This window comes from Micropterus salmoides, unplaced genomic scaffold (genome assembly GCF_014851395.1).
Source record: "Micropterus salmoides isolate LMB-PRFRI ecotype aquatic unplaced genomic scaffold, ASM1485139v1 Ms_hic_scaffold_18, whole genome shotgun sequence".
NCBI lineage: Eukaryota > Metazoa > Chordata > Actinopteri > Centrarchiformes > Centrarchidae > Micropterus > Micropterus salmoides.
In genome coordinates this window covers 12,358,990-12,379,737 of record NW_024040928.1, presented here as the reverse complement: position 1 = coordinate 12,379,737, position 20,748 = coordinate 12,358,990, and the positions used below count along the sequence as shown (strand labels likewise).

The 20,748-nt window shown below is 42.0% G+C and overlaps 3 protein-coding genes across 13 annotated transcripts in view; 2 read left to right on the top strand and 1 right to left on the bottom strand.

The window, feature by feature from the left end:
* Positions 1 to 40: 40 nt before the first annotated feature.
* Positions 41 to 4,119, top strand: ngs (notochord granular surface). 3 transcript variants are annotated; one of them, XM_038726382.1, is made up of 12 exons: positions 41 to 259; positions 348 to 697; positions 1,017 to 1,182; positions 1,337 to 1,483; positions 1,643 to 1,762; positions 1,894 to 1,989; positions 2,453 to 2,587; positions 2,788 to 2,898; positions 2,979 to 3,089; positions 3,251 to 3,375; positions 3,547 to 3,852; positions 3,947 to 4,119. In XM_038726382.1, the coding sequence occupies exons 2-12, from the start codon at positions 504 to 506 to the stop codon at positions 4,038 to 4,040; spliced, it is 1,605 nt and encodes a 534-aa protein (XP_038582310.1). In that variant the 5' UTR covers positions 41 to 259; positions 348 to 503; the 3' UTR covers positions 4,041 to 4,119. The 3 variants fall into 3 exon arrangements, with proteins under 3 accessions (XP_038582310.1, XP_038582312.1, XP_038582311.1); XM_038726384.1 differs by having other exon boundaries at positions 3,952 to 4,032; XM_038726383.1 differs by having other exon boundaries at positions 41 to 697.
* Positions 4,120 to 4,407: 288 nt separating this feature from the next.
* On the bottom strand, positions 4,408 to 9,326 carry pgm3 (phosphoglucomutase 3). The gene is made up of 13 exons (XM_038726381.1): positions 9,210 to 9,326; positions 8,387 to 8,595; positions 8,004 to 8,188; positions 7,728 to 7,795; positions 7,470 to 7,603; positions 7,150 to 7,345; positions 6,754 to 6,911; positions 6,581 to 6,664; positions 6,396 to 6,494; positions 6,115 to 6,234; positions 5,904 to 6,026; positions 5,183 to 5,356; positions 4,408 to 5,089 (listed from the first exon to the last, which is right to left on the bottom strand). Exons 1-13 carry the CDS (start codon positions 9,283 to 9,285, stop codon positions 5,000 to 5,002), a joined length of 1,716 nt encoding a protein of 571 aa, XP_038582309.1. The 5' UTR covers positions 9,286 to 9,326; the 3' UTR covers positions 4,408 to 4,999.
* A 540-nt stretch (positions 9,327 to 9,866) lies between these two features.
* The window catches only part of snap91b (synaptosome associated protein 91b), a 57,706-nt gene continuing 46,824 nt past the window's right edge, over positions 9,867 to 20,748 (top strand). For 6 of the 9 annotated variants that reach the window (XR_005445375.1, XR_005445374.1, XM_038727191.1 and 3 more), the window contains exons 1-7: positions 9,868 to 10,391; positions 10,514 to 10,780; positions 17,150 to 17,292; positions 17,757 to 17,832; positions 18,596 to 18,698; positions 20,400 to 20,493; positions 20,589 to 20,700. Coding sequence is in view for 6 of the 9 variants with exons in the window: in XM_038727191.1 (XP_038583119.1) it covers positions 10,651 to 10,780; positions 17,150 to 17,292; positions 17,757 to 17,832; positions 18,596 to 18,698; positions 20,400 to 20,493; positions 20,589 to 20,700 (658 nt within the window). In the remaining 3 variants the exon portion in view is untranslated. Of the gene's footprint in view, positions 10,392 to 10,513; positions 10,781 to 17,149; positions 17,293 to 17,756; positions 17,833 to 18,595; positions 18,699 to 20,399; positions 20,494 to 20,588; positions 20,701 to 20,748 lie in introns of all 9 variants that reach the window. The other 3 variants (XR_005445373.1, XM_038727188.1, XM_038727192.1) reach the window with 2 other exon arrangements.

The following is a 20,748-nucleotide window of genomic DNA, read 5'->3' as shown; positions in this document are numbered from 1 at the left end:
TTTAAAACTTTAAAAGAAAGGTTTATTTTTTGCGTGGCTGTTTTCTCGAAATACATGTTTTCATCATTTAAGATTTATTTAGGATGAAAATGATAGATGGAGAGGATGGAGGACTGAATAATGGGTGGGTGTGTGGATTGGCAGATTGCGAAATTAAAATATTAGCAAAACACCTAATTATGAATAAATGTAGCCTACATGTATGTTCAGTTCTTGTGTTCACGTGTTTACACGCATTCTGTTAAATTAGCCCATACAGGTAAGTCAACAGATAATTGCATCATTATAAAATTAAGATTCTTCCAAATGTCTATAGGCTAATAAGTAAATTGACGTTGCCTTGATAGATGTTTGCAGGGACATTCACCCTTGGGTTGGGAAGGACATTCAAAATTCCTCTGCAGTGTTTAGGGTAGGGCTGAGGGTATAAAGATCCCACTACAGACTAAAAAGTGTGAGTGACTAGTTCCAGTTGAAGTTGCAAAAGTTACACGAGCATCATCATGAGCCGCAGTCCAGAGAGGATGTCTTCCTACCGCCGGCATTTCGAGGGCACACTGGCCCTTCCTGCCTACCAGCTCCGCGTGTCCAGTCCCTCTCCCACCCGCAGGGAGACCCGCCACCGGTCGGCCAGCTTCACCCGGAGTGGTGGAACGATGGAGCGCAGGGCCACCTCCAACAAAGCTCGCATCACCAGGTGAGTCGCCTGTCACAATGTTGTCCTGACTCCCATTCACTTGTATTTGTTTTTTTTTTTAAGTGTGCAACAAAATTAATTACTGAAATCTAAATCACTAAATGTATGATCCAAGGTTTGTATGTTCTCAATGCAGTTTAAGAGATAAATCCCACTGTTGTTACAGTGGAACATGGATCCAAATGATCTCAGCAGAGCTTCTCAGATGACTGTTATGTGCTTATGATTGCAAAGTACCTAATAGATCAATATAAAATCCAAACTATAATTAATAAATAATTAATAAATAAATAAAACTCGTTTGTGGTCTGGTCTATAGCAGTGTGAGTATGAGAGCGCTGTGCTTTGGTATGTCTATGGGACTTGGGCCAAAACTGGACCTGGATGCGGCTGTAGCAGAGAACCAGGCCTTTATAATGACTCGAACCAATGAGAGGCAGGAGATGGTGGCTCTCAACGACCGCCTGGCGGTGTATATTGAAAAGGCAAGAGGACCAACCACACACAGACACACATTTGATCACTTCTTAAATGTCACACTTGTTTTTTGACTCCAAAATAATCATCCATAATCATTTTCATTTCTTGACATCTGAACTTTGCAATCTGTGTCTGTGTCTCCTGTATTTGTTCTGCTAGGTGCGAACCTTGGAGTCAAAAAACAAGCTGCTGGAGGCTGAGATTGAGGCCCTTAAAAGCCGCCTTGTCAGACCAGGCCTCAGGCAGCTGTACGAGTCCCAGCTGAAGGATCTCTACAGGGTTGCCGAGCAAATGAGAGTCGAGAGGGTGAGGGATGTCATAACTCATGACCACGAGTTGTTTAGATCATAGTTCGTTGTGACTAGTACAGGTGTGGCTCAAAATATGATAACATTGATGCTCCTTTTCACCCTTTTATCTGCTGCATTATCCATTTGACAAATACGTTATATCTGGCCTGTACAGGATATGTCTTTGGCAGCCAAGGAGGCAACGTTGGGCCAGTTGGATATGCTGAAGGCCAAATATGATGAGGCCGTGGATGCCCGGAAAAAGACGGAGCATGACATTGAGGTTCTCCGTCCGGTAAGAAACAGGGGAAAGTCTTTTCACAACTTCAAATTTAATAAGTTTCTGAAAGCCAGTAGAAGGCTTATGAACAGAATTGGCTTTTATCTCACCGAACCATTCAAACCATATGCGGTTCAATGTCCCAGGATGTGGACAGAGCAACCACAGAACGGATCACACTGGAGAAACAGCTGGAACACCTGGAGGTTGAGCTGGCCTTCCTGCATAGAGTTCACAAGGAGGTAATGTGTGTTTGTCTGGCCTCCCACCTGTCCATCTACAGCATACCTTGTGTATGAGTCAGTGGCTGCTGGGTGACATGCCTTTCATTTTATCATGAATGGTTTAATGGGCTGGTAATTATTGGTATGACAGTTTAAACCGTATTGATGAATAGTGTGAGTAAGACCGTAAACGGGGCAATTATCAGTAAGGTGTGAAGGTCAGGAAGCTAAAGGGTAACACTGTGACTAACTTGTGGTGCAGAATCTTCCTTAATAACATGCATAAAGGTTTCCATATTACTTACCCATAAACCAGATCAAATACTGTTTCCATGTAGGTTTAAAATGATCTTTCATATTCCTGAGTTTTATTATCTAAGAAAGTAATACAGACCTGCATTTTAAACTTAATTTGAGACACAGCCCACACAATGTTTAATTTCTGCACGTATTGCTATTCTTCTAACTGATCCCCTGAAAGGAAATTGATGAGCTGATGCAGCAGATCTATTCAGCGGCCTCCAGGGTGGACCTGAGCTTTGGCCTCCCAGACCTCTCCTCTGCTCTCAAACAGATTCAGTCTCAGTACGACAGCATTGCCGCCAAAAACCTACAGGTAGGGTTCAACGAGGAAGCCGCACCATGTTCACTTCAACCCTTCTAATGCACAACTGTCTTAAACCACATGAAGGAACTGTGACAAACACCGGCATGTCTTGGGTTTGGGTTATATACAGCATGGAAGAAATACTCTTCTAAGGCTATACAAAGCAGGGATGATCGAGCAAAACACTGAGGAAGTCCTTTATTCTTCAGGAAATGGACGCTTGGTACGGGTCAAAGTTTCAGGACCTGAGCAATGCCTCCACCAAACACGCTGAAAGTATTCGAAGTTTGAGAGAGGAAATCGCAGGCTATAAGAAGGATGTGAGTATGATTTTCTGTTTTTGTTAATGGTTACTACTACCACTTCTTATCTATCTATCTGTGTGTGTGTGTGTGTAAAGATTCTCAACAAGGAACGTGAGCTGGATGCACTGAAGACGAGGAACGAGCATTTGGAAGCTCAGATTCGTGATGCAGTGGAAAAATACAAGAAGAAGGAGGAGGACTTACAGGTTACTGGCATGATGTGCCATTGCATTTATTTATATTCACTCAGGCTGTTCACACAGTAGGATACATATTTATATATATATATATATACTGATATTCTAGTCATCTTCTGGGCCAAATGCTCCTTAAAATAAAGCTATCCTGTTGTATTCTATTGCAACAGGAGCGTATAGAGGCGATTAAGTTGGATCTACAGGTAACCAAGGAGAAGATCGCTCTGTTGCTGCGGGAATACCAGGACCTGCTAAATGTAAAGATGGCTCTGGAGATTGAGATCACCACCTACAGGTGAACACAACATAATGCCATTTCCACAGAATGCAAACCTGACTGTTTCACATTTAGTAGAAAAATATAAGATGGCACATGGCACAGAGGAACATTGAGTTACTGACTACACCATTTTTCATTTTATATGCAGCATTCATTCTAATGTCACTCCACTGTTTTTTGCCTCAGGAAGCTGATCGAGGGGGAAGACAGCCGTTTGAGTACCATGGTCGGAAACCTGTCCCTAACAGGAGGCCTGCATCTCACTTCCAGTGCCGGTGTGCGTGCTACCTCAGCCTCAGCCTCTGATAGCTCAGTCCCTGCAGCGTCTTCAAAGTTAGATCCAGCCTCCAGTGACATGGCCAGTAGCGGGGCTGAGAAGGCTCCGGGTGCTGGCGGCCCCCAATTGAAGGTGGCCTCGTCTGACACCCAGACAGACGGCAACTTAGAGGAGCAGGCAACTGAGATGTCTGAGAGGAAAACTGTCCTCATCAGGTAGAGGGTGACTTTACAAAAACATTTGTGTTTTGTTCAGTCGACTGATCCAGTAAAATGTCTTATTTCTCCACCTGTTGCCCTTTTTTCCCAGAACAGTTAAGACAGATGAGGATACTTATGAGAGCGACACACAGGAGCGCACCATCATCATTTCTGGAGCAGCAGACGACACAGAAGAAGAATAGACCATTTAGTGCCCCCAAATCTCTCTGAGCGACCCTTGCTAACTATATGCTGTACACCAATGTTTCATGTCACGTTAGTGCCAAGTCCTAGAATTTAATATTGAATTTAAGAGAAACATCGAACTTGTCTTCAAGCACCATGTGCCCATTTGAAGGACTGTGTTCATCCTGCATGGAGACTACAATACACACTGTTTCCCATCACTCTGCTGTACCTACTCCCTGTCAGCCTAACAATGTTTTTTCTGTGCTCTTAATCCTCTGTGTCTTTTCAAAGTAACTAAATAAACAGCAAGCAATCATAGTTGTGGTTTGCCATTTAAATCAAGAGTCAGTCATCATTCATAACACTTAAAAATATGCACACTTTTTTTCTTTTCCATCATTTATTTATACCAAAGCAGCAAAGGGTTTCCAACATTCAAACGGAAGCACAATTGCTACAACTTCCCTCATGTAAACTTGATTATTCTGATTGCTCCGAACCAAAAAGCAAAGAAATTACACACAGTAACTTTCAAAAAGATTCAGTTTAGTAGGAAGTAACACATTATAACCTACATTTAATCGAAACAGTCATTAAAACCTTTTTTAATTTGTGTGTGAAATGTTTTAATTATGACATATATACAGTAAAGTAGCTTATTTACATCACATAGAAACCCATAGTTTACAGGCACAAGACAGCCTGTTTCAAATACAAAAACAAGTGTAGGATTCCTCAAAGTAGCATAAAACCCCTTCATTGTCTCCCCCAGTGTGTCCCATATCTTCCAATGACATGGCAAATATAAAGCAAAAGAAAACTAGAGCAGTGCAATTGACAGCACAAAATAATTTGGCACCTCACCGAAAACAAGCAATTTTGATAAATTAAAACTTTAGAAAATGATGTTATTGACTGCCTTCATAAAGCACCGATTGATTGATCCATGTTGTGTGATTTTGTATCTGTGTTTCTAGTGCAACAGCTTGGGTTCACCCCCGACTCCCCCAGCCAGACGATAAACTGCAAGGCTCACTTCATGTGCCAGGTCATCGGCGCTCTCCTAAAACACAAATACAATACCTGTATGTGTCACAGAATAACAACAGAAGACAGAACAATGTCCCAAAGAGGACCAACCCAAAGAAATTCTCACCTGTGTTTCTGCCTCGGCGTAAACTCTCACCACGTCCTCTGTGCCGGAGGGTCTCACGAAGGAGCGGGCCTGTCTGTACTGCTTCACTAAACTGTCGATGGCCTCTTGCAGTCCTGCAGGGCTAACCGCCCGTCTCTCTGCATCTGTTGTGTCAATCACCCTACGATCCAACACCTACAGAACCAAATCCAGTGTAGCTAATCATAACTGCGTATGCACAATATATTCAAGTGGCAATGATGGGAGTACAGGTTGTGTACAAAACGGGAAAAGAAGTCTTCCTGAGCTGGATGCTGAAAGCCTACCAGGTCTAGGGTTACTGCAGTCACAGGTATATCACAATGAAGTACTTTTTTTATTGACTATTATTGGTGAAATTTAAACACTCATAATGAATCTTATGTTTAGGTAAGACATGCTCTTGGTCAAAGTCAGACAAGAGGCCTAATGTTTTTGCTCATGAACTTGTCATGTCAAGGAATTACAATGAAGCTGTAACTTAAAAACTTGCATTATATAAAAATATATCTATCAGCAGCAGCTCTTCAGGATGTGAAGTGCATTAAAATATATCTCATTACATTTTAAAATTCAACATTTTCCCAAAAATTCTAAGGACTTTCCAGGCCTGTCAGAACCCTGAGGTATGACACAGACAAAAAATTCTACAGGATTCACTATCAGAAATATTCAACATTATGACACATAAATTAACCAGCACCTTGACTTTGAGCTGCCTGTTTGGCAGGTCGCTGTAGATGGCGTCCCACTGCTGGATAGTCATACCCTTGATGGCTAATATGGCTTCAATCAGCAGCATGTCAGAAATGGCATCACCTACAGTCTTCGGAAGATAAAAGTAACAGATAAGAGCTGCGGCTGAGTGTGATAATAATGTTGCTTTGCTTGAAAGGTTCAGCGCGTGTGTCCACCTGGTTGATCACGTTTGTAGTGTTCTGCAGCAAGAGAGCCGCTCTCTTCCTCTCGTCGTCGGCGCTGGGGTTCTTGGCTAGCTGCTGGATCTTCTCTTCAGCTGCCTCACTGAACAACACCTGACCACAACACAAACACATCATCACACATCATGTTAGGATTTGTATGTGTATAATTCACCCAACACCAACACAGAAAAGAATGGCTTTCATTACTGCGCTATACTGATGATGATCGATGCTTCATGCGACCTGTTGAAGTGCGTGTCTGATCTACTCACAGTTCCATGACCATTGGCCTCAAAGTACACACCGATATCAAACTCCTGGGCTGCATGATGAAGGTGCTTCACTCCAGTTTTAGTACACCTCACTATTACCTAAATCACATGAAAAGGTGTGAACTTTTAGTTCATATTTAAAAAAATAAAAAGGGAATAAAAGAAATGCACTTGTGTTGTCCCACCTTCATAGTGTCTTCCAGATAGCGTGTTGAACTTCCATTAGCGTAAGCGGTTTGCACCACTGCTATCGTCAAGTCTAGACCAGCCTGTGTGAACAAAAACAAAAATCAATTTACAAAGACTTTGTGTATGTGTGCCTGTTTATTGTATTTCATGTTTGCATCTGAGAGTTTACCTGTGTGAGCAGCTCTTTAAGGAAGGTGCTGATGAGAGTGGCGATTTTGTCTCCGTCCAGCAGGTGAAACTGTCCCTCAGAGTCAGTGTAGTAGTAAACTACTCGGTCAGCATCCCCGTCAAAGGAGCAGCCACGCTCCCCTGGGTTCATCTGAATGCCTTTGCAGAGGGAAGAGATGCAAGATGGAAGTGGTCAATTGAAAATAGCATCTATCGTTCTAAAGTTTGTGTTTTCTTTTGGTCACATTTGTTTATTTGGCACTTCTCTACCAAAAGCTTTAACAGGGACAAAGAAACTGGCACCAAGTTTGCCAAGCCCCCCCACCCCACCCCCTGGATTACTCAGCTCAATGCAAATAAAATACTGAAAAGTACTTTCTATAGAGCACAGTCGCACCTGTTGGAGGTTTTTGCTGCACTTTGACAAAGTCAGCCCCACACTGGTGGTTGAGCTTCCCTTTGCTGCCGTCGTTGAACAGGGATATATGCAGCTCCTTCTTCAGGTGACTCTCCATCCTCCGCACCTTTAGAGCCCCAATACCGTTAGCACCATCGATAGAGAGGTGCTTCTGGTCATCTGTACAATTGGACGCCTACCAGACAGAAAAAGGTGGAGGTGAGGAGAAAGGAGTGATTTCTAGATAGATGGATATTATTACAAAAACCCAAATGTACAGGGCTTGAAAGAAGTCACAAGAACACGCTCTGTTTTCTTACATTCTTCGTGAGCTGAATGAAAGCTTGGCAGAGTTTGTTATAATATCCTTCCTCTGTGGCTTCTCCATATTTACCCTGTGTGTTCTGACAGCAAACCATGTAGTGCAGCTGTGGGGTGGTCACCAAACCATAGTCTGATGAGAGAGTCAGATGAGAGGGCAGATAAAGAACAAGACAAGAAGAAAAAAGTATGGAAATTAACACAACTAAGTAGGTAAGCAAATTAATTTCAGGGTATACACGTTTAATTAACCCCACCTTTTCTGTGACCACCGAGTGCAGACACTCCATCCAATACAGCCTGTGAAAGGCTGCCACTGCTGCTTCTATAATTAGAAGACACATGTTTTTTATTCTTTTGTTACACTTCATAATGTAGAGCGAAATAATTTGCTGTCACAGTAAGAGTTAATAATATTAACACATAAAAGTCTGGTAAAAGTGTATGTTTCCTGCACTGATACCTGGATGACATGGGTGTATCTATGAAATCTGAACAAGAAATTACTTTATATATTATGTATCATCATATACCTGGTGTCTTTGCCGACAAACACATTAGCTTCATGGCTCATGTTTATGGCTTCCTTCTCTATAATGTCCGTCAGAGCAGTGAGCAAATCGTCCTGCTCAGCATTGGCCAGCTGGGTCGCATAGCCCTCCCACGTCAATGTTACCATCTCCCCCATGGGGTCAATCAGCTTCACCCCGTTGTCCTCCTACCCAAGTGCAGATATAAAGACAGAGGCAGAAGGAAGTATAAGGGGAGAATTATGATTGTGTGTGTGTAATTATGTGTATGAGAGGTAGAGTCAATTTTCCATTAACAATATGAAACGAAAACAAAATTATGGGGTCAAATTTAGTAAACCATAAATCCAAGGCGAGACGTTAATATTTCTGAATCCCTTTCTCACCTCAGGGTTGTGTGATGCAGTGACCATGACTCCGATGGTGGCTTTGGTCTTTTTGGAGCGGAGAGCGGCCAGCAGTCCCATCCTGAACATGATGTGGTCCAGATGTTTGGCGTTGGTCCTGAAACCGGCTGTGCCATACTGCAAAACCAACCCTGCAGGCTTAGGGTGCAGACTGGACTGCTTTGATACCTCCTGAAACTGGGCCATCACTGAAACACATTACAAAGACACAACAAGCAGACCAGTCAGAGATAGAAGAAGTATCAACGTGCTTAACTTAAGAAAAAGTAGCAATACCACAACTCCAGAAGCATAATTAACAGTTCAGAAGTATTATCAACAAAATGTATTTAAAGTATCAAAATAAAAGTGCTTGTTATGCAGCAGAAGTACTACTATCATTACGGCATAAACGTGTAAGAAGCATTTTTATATCGTAGATAGTGGAGGCTGAGCAAATCTGAACAATATAGAAAACATACTGAGCAATCAATTGAGCTTCTTTATACTTAGGCTACATATGAAAAAACTCCTACTGAAAACTACGCCTAGACCACACTGTCATATAAAATGTCAAAGGACAAGAAGAGGGCAAAGTTTGCCAAATTGCAGCAGCAGTCTGTCGCCTACAAAAGAGATAAACTCCATAAACTGAATCATGTCTATTGAAAGACAAGCCAAGTAGGCTACCTTAGACATAACTTACGCTAACTAGCTGAAATTACATTAACACACCGCACAAACTGGTGCTTCCAGCGCTAAACGTAAAAGACAAACCGAAGTTACAACTGTGAGCGTGGTAAGTTGTTTTATATTCACTTACTGTGTTGTTTTGTGGATGATTCGTAATGAAGTGCAGTCAATGAAGCGTTTCCTGTTTCTCCGGTTCCTCCACTCATGTTGACGACGTGGCTACAGTTCCGTGTACGTCTTCCGTGACGCAAGCACGCTCAGCGTGCCTGTCAGTACGCTTTTCTCCGTCGATAAATTTCTCTCTTTACAGTAGGCCTGTCTCTGATGCAGGGAAGCTTTAAAACACCACAACCAATCCAAATAACTATGAAATTGTGAAATGAAATGAAATTATACCCCCTTTATATTTGTTAAATGCATGTTCTTAAAAAATAAAGGCTGGTTATGATTTTAGATCAATATAACGCCCATATAACGCAAATATTGAGATTGGACACATAACACGGCTCTGTTTGTTCTTGCCTTAACAGTATTGTGGGCCAAAATGTAACCCGGGTCTATTAGGCTTCCTTAGCTGATCACAGCCAGATCTACCATATGGTGCCACATTTGGTCAAATTATAGGGTCTTCTTATATCTTACAGAAAATGTTTCACCTTCATCATCTGTCAGTCTGCATGCTGTGCGTGTAAACCTGTGCGATGCAGTCACGCTTTGGCGCTTGGTGATGTGAGTTTCTGTACAGTGACCCCCCCCCCTCCTTGTCGACTCCCCTTTAAGAGACGTGGGATGCGACGTGTGTCATCCAACCCTGTCCAAGCACCAGCTCGGGGGGAGGGAGGAAATGGACATATAGATAGGCCAAATAAATAAACACAGTGGGAAGGAGAAAAGGAAATTCCCTTCTGTCTCTTTGCTCTTCTGGAGCATCCTGCGCTGCGCAGTGTTGGCGACACCACCGGGGAGCAGTGCGCATTTTCTGTCGATCTGAGGAGAGGACCACAACATCTGAAGTGGCACTACTGAGCCGAAACGGACAGATCAGAGAGGAAGGAAACACCGGAATCTGACAACCGAGAGGGGACATTGCGGGGTTTTAATGCACAGAAAGGCAGGTAGCCAATTTTTTGGACAATCAGAGTTTGCAACATCGGCCTATTTTTTAAAAATAAATTGCTGCGGGGTGAGAACATAGCTTTCATTGCCAGTTGTGTGTTACATTACATAACCGAGTGGCATTAGCTGTCCAAGGTGCTGAACTGAACGGTCGGAGCCTTTAACGGGACGAGCCGAGGGGAATTCACAACCTTGCGTAAGTCCCCGCATGTCACCGAGCATATTGTCAACGTGACCGCACGATTTGACGTGAAAATTTGGTGTAGGCTATGTAGTGGTTTGTGCTCATTTTGTGTGATTTTTCTTCCGCCCACACAGAAGGTCATAGGCCTACCAGCCGGAGAAGAGGATCCGCTTACTGTACCACCGGGAAGCCGCCGGGTGATATTCATACAATTTTTTCATCGTCCCGTGGTGAAATACATTCCTGAGGTGGTCGATTCAACGGAGAGAAAATGTCGGGGCAAACGCTCACGGATCGCATTGCCGCTGCGCAATACCAGCTAACGGGATCAGATATGGCCCGGGCTGTCTGCAAAGCCACCACTCACGAAGTGATGGCGCCCAAGAAAAAGCACCTGGAGTGTAAGTCCTTCTTCCTCTTCCCCGCTGCACGGGCTGGCTGTATAGGGCCTAGGTTAACAGACTGCATACACATCCACCCAGACCACATACCACCACAGCCATGCGAGCTATGACCATGACCAGTCATTTTGTTAATTCCCTTAGCTTAAAAGGGTGTGGTGCATAATGAATTGTAGCCACGGGGATGACCCCTCTGGTGACCCATTGTGTCAGCCTCCAGTAAATATGATGGAAACCCAGAGAGGGAGAGGAAGAGAGAGAGGGAGGGAGAAAAGGTCATATTTTAAGGTACTGACAAGTCATTCCCAGAAAAAGGCCATTTAATGTCTCCTCTCCTGCAAAGCAACTTTCCATTACTTTCCATTGAAGCTTTATTGTAGCAGAGCTGCTGAAGTCCACATATCATATGCACACATACCAAATTCAAATGTAAATTCCAAGCTGGGATGCTGTCTGAACAACATGCAAAGGGACCTTTTTTGGTTTCATGAAGTCACAGCTGAATTAAATGATCAAACCATACAGCTTTATTAACACATCTCCAGATGACAGCAGGGGCCACCTTATGACAAATCATGATTAATCGCTGTCATCTACCACAAATACTGAGTCAAACCATAGCAGTGGAATGCCGCTGTATACAGATGACGGGTGGTCTGACTGGCTGTGAGTGTCCATCCGAGTCTGTGTGTGGTCGCTGGACAGCTCTGCTCCCTGTGTCTTGTGCTAGGACCATATATCTTGTGATCCACTCCCCTGCTGAATAATTGAATAATCAGCCAATGACTGCCTTGCATTATTTACACCGCCAAAGGTGACAATGCTAATGCTAGAAAGCACCAGAGACCATTGCTTCTTCACTTTCTGCTGTATCCGTGTGTTTGTTTTCTGTGTGTCTTTTGCTTTTGACTTTACAGCGCTGGACTTGATTAGCTGTTGCACAAAGAGTCACATGTACAAGTCATCACCTATTTCTCCAGCCACAGGACACCACTTCTACTGACCTCTTGATACACTCCAGACACATGGAAATATCATTATACATTTGATTAATTAGAGTATCCTGCAAGACATAGATGAACATTCTGTGTTCCATGAGGTTTTTAGTCTTTGAGGTCATACTGTCTCCATTTCTAGGGCAATTCAACAAGCTTCTTGTATGTAGGCCACTGTGCTTCTCTTGCATGCATAGCCTATCTTGGCTGGAGGAAGCTCCTAACCTCAAAAAAACAGAAAAAAACATTTTCCAGTTAGACCTCAAACTTTGATTCATTTGCTATGTTTTGATATAGTTTAGGCTGAAAATAGGAACAAATAAGTACAATACCGTAAGTAAACACTGAAAAGTACAAGTAAATGGCTCCCATCTTTCAGCATGTTTGACTCACAGTATTTGATGGTAGGTAGATATAAATATATATATCCCATAGGTCGTATTTATTCTTTTGTCACAGTGACACAGGTCTGTGACCCTTGGGGTGGACGTGGGTGTGCCGTGGTGGTGCAGAGCAGTTGTTATGGCAACAGATTGAAAGTGTCGAGGGACGGCACAGTAAGGGCAGAGGGAGATCCTGAGGAGGAAGGAAACAAATGACAGGCCTGTCATCTTCAGAGTGCACGAGACAATCACAATGGGTGCATGCTTCTTTAACTAGAACGAACAGATGCAATGATGAGGGTTTCTGAATGTATTTGTAATGGTGTTGCAGTGCAGGCTAAGCATTTATTCTAGCAAGTGGCCAACACTGTCTTCTGATTATACATGGCAAAACATAAAAGACGAACTGCCTGATCAAGAAGCGTGTGTGTGTGTGTGTGTGTGAATATGGGTGTGTCACAGGTGCCTTTTCACCCATGATTCAACTACAAAATAAAAGCTGCAAATGTAATATATGTGTGCCGGATCTTCCTCTATACAGAGAGCAAACGTCTCATCTTCTTTTGGCTTTGATGCCTGCATTTGCAAATTGGGGCCCACAGTGCAGGGAAAGAACAGGTGTAATTTCTCACTTTTGAAGTTTATTTAGTCCTGCACTGTATATAGACACAGTAGATGTAATGAAAAGAACACTGGAGGGCATGCCTTATAAATTTTTAGAGAACATGTGGTACATGCAAGGTCGACTGAAAGAGGCAAGGGCAAAGGCAGTAGGTTTAAATTCATCTGAGGTCATGTTGAAAATTACACTGCAAGTAGTTGCGGCTGTAGCTCAGGAGATCGGCCATTCAATCCCCGGCTCCTCCAGGCTGCATGTCGAAGTGTTCTTGGGCAAGATACTGAACCCCAAACCCCTGGTGGCTATTCCACTGGTGTTTGAATGTGTGTGAATGTTAGTTTTTGTTTGTATGTAAGTAATGTTGCTGGGCAATCTTGCTAGTGGCAAGTCCGACTATGTTTTGAACGTATAGCGGTGGTTCGGGGTGGGTTGCGGAGTGGTGGGGGAAGGGGATTACGGTAGTAATCTTTACTCATTACCATTGACGGCAAAGTTGCCCTGCACGATTGCTCTAAAAGTTGCTCTGTGTATCATCAGCTTAATGCTCAGTAATTAGCACATTGTACAGTCTCTCTTTAGTTTAATCCCAACAAAAACTGTAAACGTCTATAAACAACAAAAAGCATTTTTACGGGGATTTATGTTCCAGACTGTGGAGGGCAGGGAGCAGGAACTTCCTGAAGTCGCCACCGTGAAGTATAATGTGTTCATAAGTGAGCTTCCCACTGAACCCTGCTAACTATTCACCCCTTTTTCCAGTGTTATGCTAAGCTAATCTAACCAGCCGCAGCCATATATTATCTGTACAGATATGAGAATGGTATTGATCTTCTCATCTGTCACTCTGGAAGTAAGCAAGTGTATAGGCCTACCAGCCGGAGAAGAGGAAATGTCAAACTATTGCTTTAAGATGTTTCACCACTCATACAGGAGTCCTCATCAGATCTGCTAAGTGGTAGGGTGTCCCAGGCATTTAAACACCTGCGGGTCCTTTACATGATGTCACATGAGAAACATTAGGTCACATGAGATATTAGGCAGGCACGTGAGAGTTGTTAAGAGTCATATGAATTAAGGGCTCTGTCTTAAATCATCCACTATTTCTGTATGGTGCACTACATTTACTGTGCGCCATAAACTTGTGTGAAACCTCCCAAGGCAGGCATTAGCTGATAGCTGACAAGAATTAGGCTATCTGGATGAATCTGCACATCAACACAAGTACATGTGTATGGTCTGTCTAATTGTATCTGGACTAATATGGCTACTACTAGAGGCATGTTGTGCTCTAACTAAAAAACGATTACAGCAGACAGACTCTGTCGCAGACCAGAAAAAGACACACTTACACAGACACTGTCACACACAGACATAGACTCACACAGTATGAGTCCTCGCAGTTCATTATTAGAACTCTCCTGTGGGATGTGGATTACCGTAAGAGTCTTTATTTAGCTCAGCAAATCCTCATTAGACGCACACACACTTGTATGTCAATGCGTGTTTGTTTCAGGTGATGATATCACAACAGAAAACATGGATTATGTCCTATGATATGGCTCGTATAGTAGTACATAACGCATTCAACACCAGATATAATAACATATGTACATACACAGTTATTGTTAGGCATTATGAGCTGGAAATCTGAGATTGGCTCTGGCTAGAGCTGTGTTCATCATGCTAGTATGAATATGAACTTGTAGCTACGCCAGTGACATGATAATGTTGTATAATCGCATTTCAGCCATTGTGGACCATGTCTGTCATTTGAAAAGGCTGCAGGGGAATGTAGTCTTTATCCATTTCACAGAGAAGTGAGGCTGAATGAGAAACAGAGAAAGAGTAAAATAAAATAAAATAAACAGGCTGGATAGTGGACGGAAATGATCAACAGTAGTTTGAAAGAGAGAGAAAATCATCCGTTAGAATGAGAGGTGTTGAAGAAAAGACTTAATAAAGACAGATGGGAGCCATAGTGGGAAACTGATTGATGTCAATGCAGCCTTCATTAAACATAGAAACATCAGACATCATCACGGATGTCACAGTGTGGCTGTTACCATCTGGTCAAGCTGTACATATGGACTGGAGCATAATTAGTTACAGAAAGATCAGAAGATCGGTGACTTAACTTAACTTCAGTCTATTTTAAATTAATTTCATTTTGACAATTACAGCTGATCTTGTCTGTTCCATGGAATATAATTACTAAATCATTACTCTGGCTGACATCAACAGCACCGGAAACAAAAAGCTGATAACAGAGACGTATTAGAAGTCGAGACAGGTGGTGTGTGTGTGTGTGTGTGTGTGTGTGTGTGTGTGTGTGTGTCTGCTGTACGGGGGATGGGCAGCGAGACAGCCACCATAGAAGACCAGGACCAGTGATTAGCAATAATCTGTTTACAACACCCCCAACCACCCTAACCCCAGCTCCTCTGTTCAGCCTGCCACCCTGTTATGACCTTGAACAGGCTCAACTTTTATGTCTCTTCATTTCTTCCACATTCATGTCTACATTAGTGCATCTCAACAGACTCCCTGCTGTTCTCATGAGGGCCTTGCTCTTTGACTTCCTTGCTGCCTCTCTCTTGCTCATCCCCTTGCTGTATTTTTGGTCTGGTCTGCAGTTTGGTGTCTACCTTCTCAAGGCAAGGCCTGTGCAATATAATAATATAATGGCCTTCCTCTCCTTCCATTATCAGAGGCGTCTGCCAATACTTGCTGCATTCCTCTCTGGCACTATGTATGGACACATTCAGTTCTGCCCTTGTTGCTCAGCTGTCAATGTCAGCGAGACTGACTGAGATTTCAAGAACTTAAAGGAAATTACTGTTAGTGTTGCATGATTGACAAACATTCTGCAATATACCATATATCTATATACCATAAATATTATCTGTTGTGAGTGTGTGTCTGAGTGTTTCTTCTGCATGACCAAATCATCTTCCTCTTGCTTTATATTTGGATGTTGCAGTGGCCATCTGTTTAACCATAATAGCCAATCAAATAAAAAATACCTCCTCCTCCTCCTCCTTATCATCAGACAAAGAAATAATAAAACATGGTATTTTAATTAGATTTTTTAGAGGAGCTTACACAGAGCTGTTCTAGTACATATCATCATCAGGTAATCAGGGGCCTGTTTTACAAAAGCGACCTGTGAGCTGTGCTTGCATACAGGTTGCTAATGAAGGCAGCGTCATATTACGGCAATGATTCTCAGTCACAGGTTTCTGATAATTGTACTAGTATGATGTGTGTTTTTATTTGTGAAATGTGTCAAAATAGCCTTGAGGTAATTAAATTGTTCTGTGTTGCAAATCACAGCTTGCATGTTGCGAATTTGGTGAAACGGGCCCCAGGTGTGTATATTATGAATGATTAGTCAATTATTCAATTAGTAAATTGGCAGCTGTTTTGAGTAATCCTAAACATTCTCTGGTTCCAGCTTCTTCATTGTATGATTTACTGCTTTTCTTTGCCCTGTATGATAATAAATTGAATATCTTTGGGTTTTGGACTTTTCACCATTTTAGACCAATTGGTTAATCATTAAAATGATGGGCAGATTAATCAATAATGAACAATAATAAGAATGTGTTTGTTATACATAAAAAGTATTTGTCAGGAATAAATTTAATATTAATATTCTCAATAACAGAATTAAAGAAATTAAAGAAGTTGTTTGTGTCACTGGCTAACTGTTATTCTAAGTAGCAATGGCTTTTTAGACCCAGAGAAGGAGATATAGGACACTTCTGTAGAGGAGGACTACAGAAAATACTGATGCATGTGAGTGTGAATTGTGCCTGAAATGGGTTGAGAAATCAGATGTATCACACATTCCCAGAACTTTGGAATCTTGGGAATAAAACTACGGATCAATATTTCAACAGTAATGTAACAAAGAGGAAGTTGTCCAGTGTATCAACACATCCTCCTGCTCCTGTTCACCTTATATTCCACCTTGTGCTGACACAATGGTCCAGAAACTTTGAAACTGTTGGAGACCTCTCTGTCTGTCTGGGTGTCTGAACTGAAATGCTGACTCAGCATTTTTTTTCTCTTTCTGCGCTGTCAGCGTGTGTGTGTGTGTGTGTGGCCTTGTGCACCAACATCATTTCGCATGTACATCAGGCTTTCTTTCTGGCTCAATATTCTCATGGGTGTCTGGAGCAGCTCTGCAGCGAACACTTAGTCTCACTTAATCAAAGTTTAATCAGAGTAGTTCAAATTATGTACATGCCCTCTTGTTCGAAATTTCCCCTTCTAGGGAACCGCACCAGGTTTCACATGATGTGAATGCAAGGGAGGCTTGACAGAAGAACTCTGAATGATAATCTTTATTTGTGGCTGTATGTTGCAGACCTGGTGTCAGCCACCAATACCACCAACGTGAACATCCCGCAAATGGCTGACACACTGTTTGAGCGAGCCACCAATGCCAGCTGGGTGGTCGTCTTCAAGGCCCTCGTCACCAGTCATCACATGTGTGTCCACGGCAATGAGGTTAGTGGTGAGACCAAAGTCAGATCACATCTGGTGCAATTCAGTTCAAGCTTGACTCCAGTTTTATTCAGTGATATAAGATAGAAGGATTTAATTGGTTGCTGTTTATTTTTTTATTATTACCCATTCCATGTGTTGATAATTAACTTGTGAGGTTACCGCTTCAGAGGGCTGAAATTGGTGTTTTGAGTGCTGTGAGGGTTGTGTGTAATGCTCAGGGGAGTTTGACAAAATAATAAAGGCTGACCACAATCCCTCAAAGAAATTAAATGAGTCCTGTGGGTTCAGTGTATGGTCATCCATGGAATCAGATCTGTAAAAGCTGCTATGAGATAGAAACAAGTACAGAAAGAAAAGCTCCAATTACAGGTGTTTGTTTTGTTTTTGTATTTAACTTAAAACCAATTAATTTCCTCCACTTGCCTTGATAGGTATGATGATTGGCTTTTCTTTCTCTTCCTCAGAGGTTCATTCAGTACTTGGCCTCCAGGACATCCTTGTTCAACCTCAGTAATTTTATCGACAAAACCGGCTCTCACGGTAAGAAAAATATGGCACTCATCTGGCAATGCAAAAAAGAAACAGGAAGAGACAAACACAATGAGCCATCTGGCAGGAGGGATTGGACATGTAACTGTACACACACTAATACATGTGCACACATGCATGCAAACAGATGCTGGCATTTCTGTATTGGGTTGCACTTTCCTTTGGTGGTTTTTTACAGTGCACAGATGCACATTTATAACATTGCACATTTGTAAGCACACTTAGAGAATTATATGAGAGAAATAAGAAATTAATCTACAACCTTAATTTAGATCTGCTAAAAAACATGTTATACGTAAATATGTATAGAATAAAAAAAGAAATAGGTAACAGGGCAGCAGTGGGCAGGTATTTGTGCCCAGAACCTGCAAATAATTGAATGAATGAATAAATGATGTAACAATGCCAAATCTGCAGTTCCTAATGGTTTCAGCTGAAATTCATGAAATTTGGGATGTGTGGTATAACATTTTAGCCACATTTGTAAGGCTCATTGTTTTTTATGGTTTTCCTTTTAAAAAATTAAAAAATATTAAAGGAACAGATTAGTTGAAGGTGATTTTTACCCAGATCTTCCGTCCCCATGCTCTCAAATTGAAATCAATTATATACAAATGATCCAAAGAAGTCCTACAATTAACATTCTTAAAATGAAAAATAAGCACCAAATAATTTGCAGTCAGATAATTTCTAAAAACGAAAAGAAAAAATAATGAACCCTGCCTGCTTTCTGACAGTGATATTTTCTGCTTAGGCTATGACATGTCTACATTCATCAGACGGTATGGACGATACCTGAACGAGAAAGCCTTCGCCTACCGCCAGATGGCTTTTGATTTCACCAGAGTCAAGAAGGGGTATGTCATAAATGTTATGCTTATAGGAGCCATATATGCACAACGACCATCTAGACCAGTCTTTTCTGTTTTATTGGGAGTAAAATGCGTGATGATGCTATGCTGTGCTTAATTTGTAAATTTTATAATGTTTTTTTATTTAACTTTTATTTAACCAGATGATCTCATTGAGATTTAAAACCTCTTTTTCAAGAGAGACCTGGCCAACATGGCAGCATTTTAACAGTGTACAATTACAAATATGAACACCAAGCACAACAACAAGGAACATTTAACAAGACCCTTAAGATACATAAACAAACAACATTAGACTACTTAAAAAGTACAATTTATGCATACCGTAGGTTTAAAGGATTTAGTTATTTTAAAAGCAGTGACAACAATTTATGGCATCTATTTCCAAATCTTTCATGCAGTGTTTAAATTCAAGATTTCGCAACTGCAAATCAGTCTGCATTGTGTTCCAGGTGGATGGGGCTGCATAACTAAAGGCCTTCTTACCGAGCTCTGTATGAACCGTAGGTCCAGATAACAAATACAAGTTACCAGAGCGCAATAGGAACTGATGTTGCGTGACATATAAGTGCAAAGATAAGAGGGAAGCATTTCCAGCATAGACTTGTAAATAAAAGTAAGCCAATGAATGTGCCTCCTCACTGATAATGAGGACCAGTTTGTCATTTTGTACAAGTTATGTGTTGATGCTTTACATCCAGTCACAAATCTTAATGCACTATGGTAGACAGTATCCAACAAAGACAAACATCGATCAGGCGCATTTCTATAGAGCAGGTCACTGTAAATCACGGGGTCCCAGAACACAGAGAGGGTGCTTTTACGGCAGGTCGGGGGGGAGAGATTTAGACCCCAAAAAGCATTAAACCACTTACCCCTAGCCTGTATGTGGTGCTTGCAGATTTTGATAGTGACAAACACTATCAAAATCTGCAAGCACCACATACAGAGTTGCTCAATCCAGTCAAACAGGTGCCAGTCCCAATCTGGGAGGTCCTAGATCCTGTTCTGGCAGGATTGCATTACACTCAGCAAATTTCATTGTAGATGATTTTCTCAACTGTGCTTTTTAGTCCGATTAAATCAGACTCTGGTTCATTTTCCCCCTTTCTGTGGTTTGGTTGGGCAGGTATGAATACAGTAATTGCACTCTGGTGTGGACCAACACAACCTCACCAAAACTATTGAGAGGAGGTGGTCTGGGTATAGTCCCAGAAAAACTCTGGAGTGGTTTATTAGTGGTGGGAAATTCGACCCAACTACCACAAACTACCATTAACATTAACTACTTCATGTTGACAGTTGTACATGTGTTGTACATGCTCTAACCTTGTCTGCTCAGTTGTCTGGAGGCAGCACATCTTCTTTGCAAAGTGTAAAGTAGTGTAGTATTTGCAAGACATTTTCTCGAAGTGCATTCGGCATTTCGCTGGTATAGTTTTGCCAAGTATAATGCCCAGATACCTAATATTGTTAGTTACTATTGTTGACCAATAAGTGGAGTGAGAGTTCGAGTGAGAGTGGTTTGTAGTGATGTACTTTGGTTTCCTGGGAAACCAAGGGGGAAACGCTCCAAGTTTACAAACTCATCCATTGATTCTGACCAGAGCAAATCTTTAGTTGTGAAAAAAAAAATGGCAGTTCTCATCCCTGTGGAGCATGTAATGCTCTGTTGTATTCTTTCAGTGCTGATGGTGTGATGAGGACCATGACCACTGAGAAGCTGTTGAAAGGCATGCCTGTTCTGCAGACTCAGATTGACACACTCCTGGAGTTCGATGTGAGTCTTTGGCTTTGGCTTGATTTCTACACGTGTTTGATGGTACCGATGCAGCATCATGAGACAAGAGGTTTCTGTTTTCTTTCTCCTCACAGGTTCATCCCAAGGAGCTGAACAACGGGATCATCAATGCTGCATTTCTGCTTCTCTTCAAGGACCTGGTCAAACTGTTTGCATCCTACAATGACGGAATCATCAACTTATTAGGTGAGTTGTCCATGAGGAGACCTCTTGCTTGGCACCTCAAAGATGAAA